We start from the raw sequence: 2800 nt of genomic DNA, 5'->3' as shown, positions 1-2800 counted from the left end.
TTGTTTTGGCCTGCTGCAAAGGTCATGTGACACTCACACGTTGCTTATACGCCACGTGCTGCGGCCGGCTTAGCAAACCCAAGTCAAAACATTTACACACACATACACGCATGTCACACACACACACACACATTTCTGCATGTCCGTCTTTTGTGTCCTGTCTATTTTTGTCGGTTTGTTTCTGTCTCTTTTTTGGCTGCTGGATGTTGCTTCCGCATACGTGCAAAACATTCCTTGGCAAAGATTTATTATGGAGCCACGTGTTGGGCAGTTGCCCCACAAATGTAACAGGCAAATCTATAGATTTCAGTTATGTAGTGAGTAGGCAAGGTCAGTGTATAACTCTCCCATGATTTTGAAGACGAGCAAGTTAGGGGTGTTGACAAGTTTAGAGGCCAAGGAAAAGAGCGTACATTTATTGAATGCTATATCATAATTTAATTAAGTTTTCTTAAAAACAAAGTCTATTATAGGTAGGCAAAAGGAAATATTATCATATTATCTATAATACATAAGTAAAAATATAAGTTCACATTCAATATTATTCTATGTAATCATCTTCAATTAGATAAATATAAATAGATAAATATAAATAACTTACTTATTGTTAATCAATAGATGAAAGTGTTAGTTAATGTATCCAAAATGTATCGAAGCTTCTTTAGTTATCTATTCAAAATTCGTCGTACTCATTATTTATTGTTATCAATATATATATGTAATCAATATTGTAGTTTAAGACTTGAAATTTTACACATTCGATTTTGAATAATCTAAATAAATACCAATGTGTAAATATACTTAAAATTCACCCGCACCGGACAGCGCATCGGTTGAAGGATAATGCGAGCGGAGTAACATGCAGCGTTCCCTGTCCACAAACAGAGTGCGTCGCTTGAGCATGATCTCTCGCTCCAGGGCACCGCGAACGCCAACAAGTGCATCCTTGGTCTCCTCCGCTGATTTGAGCTCCTGCAGCATGGCCGTCACGCTGCTCTGGATGGTGTGCACCTCGTCGATGAGACGCTGCTGGGCAACGTCGCGGCAACTCTCGACATTGGGGCGAAAGCTGCGATTGTACATACGCGTCTGGGCGACCTTCATGGCAGCATCGAAGCTGCGAATGCGTCCTTGAATCTGTTCGATACGCGTCTCGGTGTCAGCGAGATCCTGCAGGACCCGATGCAGATCGTTCTCGTAGCGCTTGACGGCCTCCTGCGTGCAATTGATGCGCGACATGAAGGATTTTTCAACAATATCTGCCTGGGTGCGCAAGTCCCTGGCTCCGTTAAGGAGTATGGCATTTAGGGTGCTGCGCAGCGCCGCAGATCTCTGGCGGCACTTCTCACACTCGTCCAGCGTCTCGAGACTGAAGTGTTCCCAGTACTTTTCCGAAGACTGCTCCGGCGGCTGTCGCATTGCGCCCACATGGAACATGATCATTCGCGATGTATTGCTTAAGCCCAAATTTACGGTGTCTATATCGTATGCCTCCTGCTTGTCGCTCCAGTCGAACTCCAGCCGCTGCTTGGCCGCACGATTCTCCATTTGCTGCGCATTAAAGTCGTCCAATGTCTTCTTCAAAACCCTCTTAATTTCGGCTATCAGCGCCAGCTCATTCACCAGCTCCTCCTCGGTATGATCGCGCACAAGCTCCGAGTCCGGACGACCGCAACGCTTCTCAATGCACTCTTTCACTATTGACTCGGGCACACCGAGCACTACGAGTGTTCTGCGCAATCTATTGCGCTCCTCGTCTATCATAAAAACCTCATCCGTCATCGTCCTAATCGCAGTCTCCAACGTGCTCTTCCACTTGCAGATCACCTGCGAACGCTGCCTCAACTTGTCCGTTGTCTCGTTCTGCGTCTTGTTCACCATCGCTGTGAGTCGCTGATATTCCGTCGTTGAGCTGAAGCGATTTCTGCAGCAGAAATATGTTATTATTGATCAATTGATCAATTGCAGTTGAAAGATCATATAGCTTACTTATCGGCCTTATCTAGCACAGAGTTGACATATTGCACCGTCTGTTCATTTTTGGCACGCCATTCATTCGAGCTGTAGCGTGTTATCGAGTATCTATCGACAACGGGACGAGTGCCCGTTAGACCAGCCATCGGACTCCAGTCTACTCTGCCCGTGGCCCATGGTCCAATTGGTCCCATGGGTGTCATTGAATCCTTGTGAGGCAAATCGTCGCCAGGCTGGGGCAGATAACATGGTGGATTCTGCAGGTTATCCGCATCGGGATCAATCGAGCGCTGTGTCACAATAATCATATTCAAATTGTTATTCTATTATCATCCATTCAAGTACTCACTGCAAATTGCAGCTCCTCTGTTTTGAGCGGTCTTTGGGCCTGTTCCTGCTGTATGTCGAGCAGCTGTTGTTGCTGATTATCGACGTCAGCCTGCAGGTCGGTCACCATTTGATGGTGCTCCTGCGCCGGCTCCCCAGTTACCTTTTTCACGTACTCCTGTATCTCACGCTGCTCCTCGTCGGTGGGTGGCACTATACCCACGGGAGAAGGCTCATATTTGCGTCGCCTTATTGGCCCCATCTCAGGTGGAGGGGCACAAATCAATGGTGCTGGACATGCTGACTTCGGATGAAGTTCAATGGTATCATTGATGCAGTCGCCGCCACCCGCATACAGATCCTTCTCCTTACAACACGCCATCTTCAAATGCTTCCACTCTTACAACAACAAAAAATTAATACTTTTGTGTAATCTCCACGTTTTTTTTTTTTCAACGTTTGTTAATTGTAACGAGCCAAACTTGTAAAAATTAGATTT

At 45.9% G+C, this 2800-nt stretch overlaps 1 protein-coding gene across 1 annotated transcript; it reads right to left on the bottom strand.

Annotated features, from left to right (window-relative positions):
• Window positions 1-674: 674 nt before the first annotated feature.
• LOC6562101 (tektin-4) lies at window positions 675-2800 on the bottom strand. Its single transcript, XM_001988752.3, has 3 exons — window positions 2324-2800; window positions 1990-2264; window positions 675-1924 (listed from the first exon to the last, which is right to left on the bottom strand). Exons 1-3 carry the CDS (start codon window positions 2681-2683, stop codon window positions 802-804), a joined length of 1758 nt encoding a protein of 585 aa, XP_001988788.1. The 5' UTR covers window positions 2684-2800; the 3' UTR covers window positions 675-801.

Source organism: Drosophila grimshawi, unplaced genomic scaffold (assembly GCF_018153295.1).
Source record: "Drosophila grimshawi isolate 15287-2541.00 unplaced genomic scaffold, ASM1815329v1 contig_1377, whole genome shotgun sequence".
Taxonomy (NCBI): Eukaryota; Metazoa; Arthropoda; class Insecta; order Diptera; family Drosophilidae; genus Drosophila; species Drosophila grimshawi.
Note: the sequence above shows the minus strand (reverse complement) of the source record. Positions and strands in the feature narration are given on the sequence as shown.

Coding starts and splice junctions, on each gene's coding strand:
- LOC6562101 (XM_001988752.3), bottom strand. CDS start 2,683: ATGGCGTGTTGTAAGGAGAAGGATCTGTATGCGGGTGGCGGCGACTGC. Junction 2,265..2,323: donor CAGAGGAGCTGCAATTTGCA/GTGAGTACTTGA, acceptor ATTGTGACACAG/CGCTCGATTGATCCCGATGC. Junction 1,925..1,989: donor GTGCTAGATAAGGCCGATAA/GTAAGCTATATG, acceptor TTTCTGCTGCAG/AAATCGCTTCAGCTCAACGA.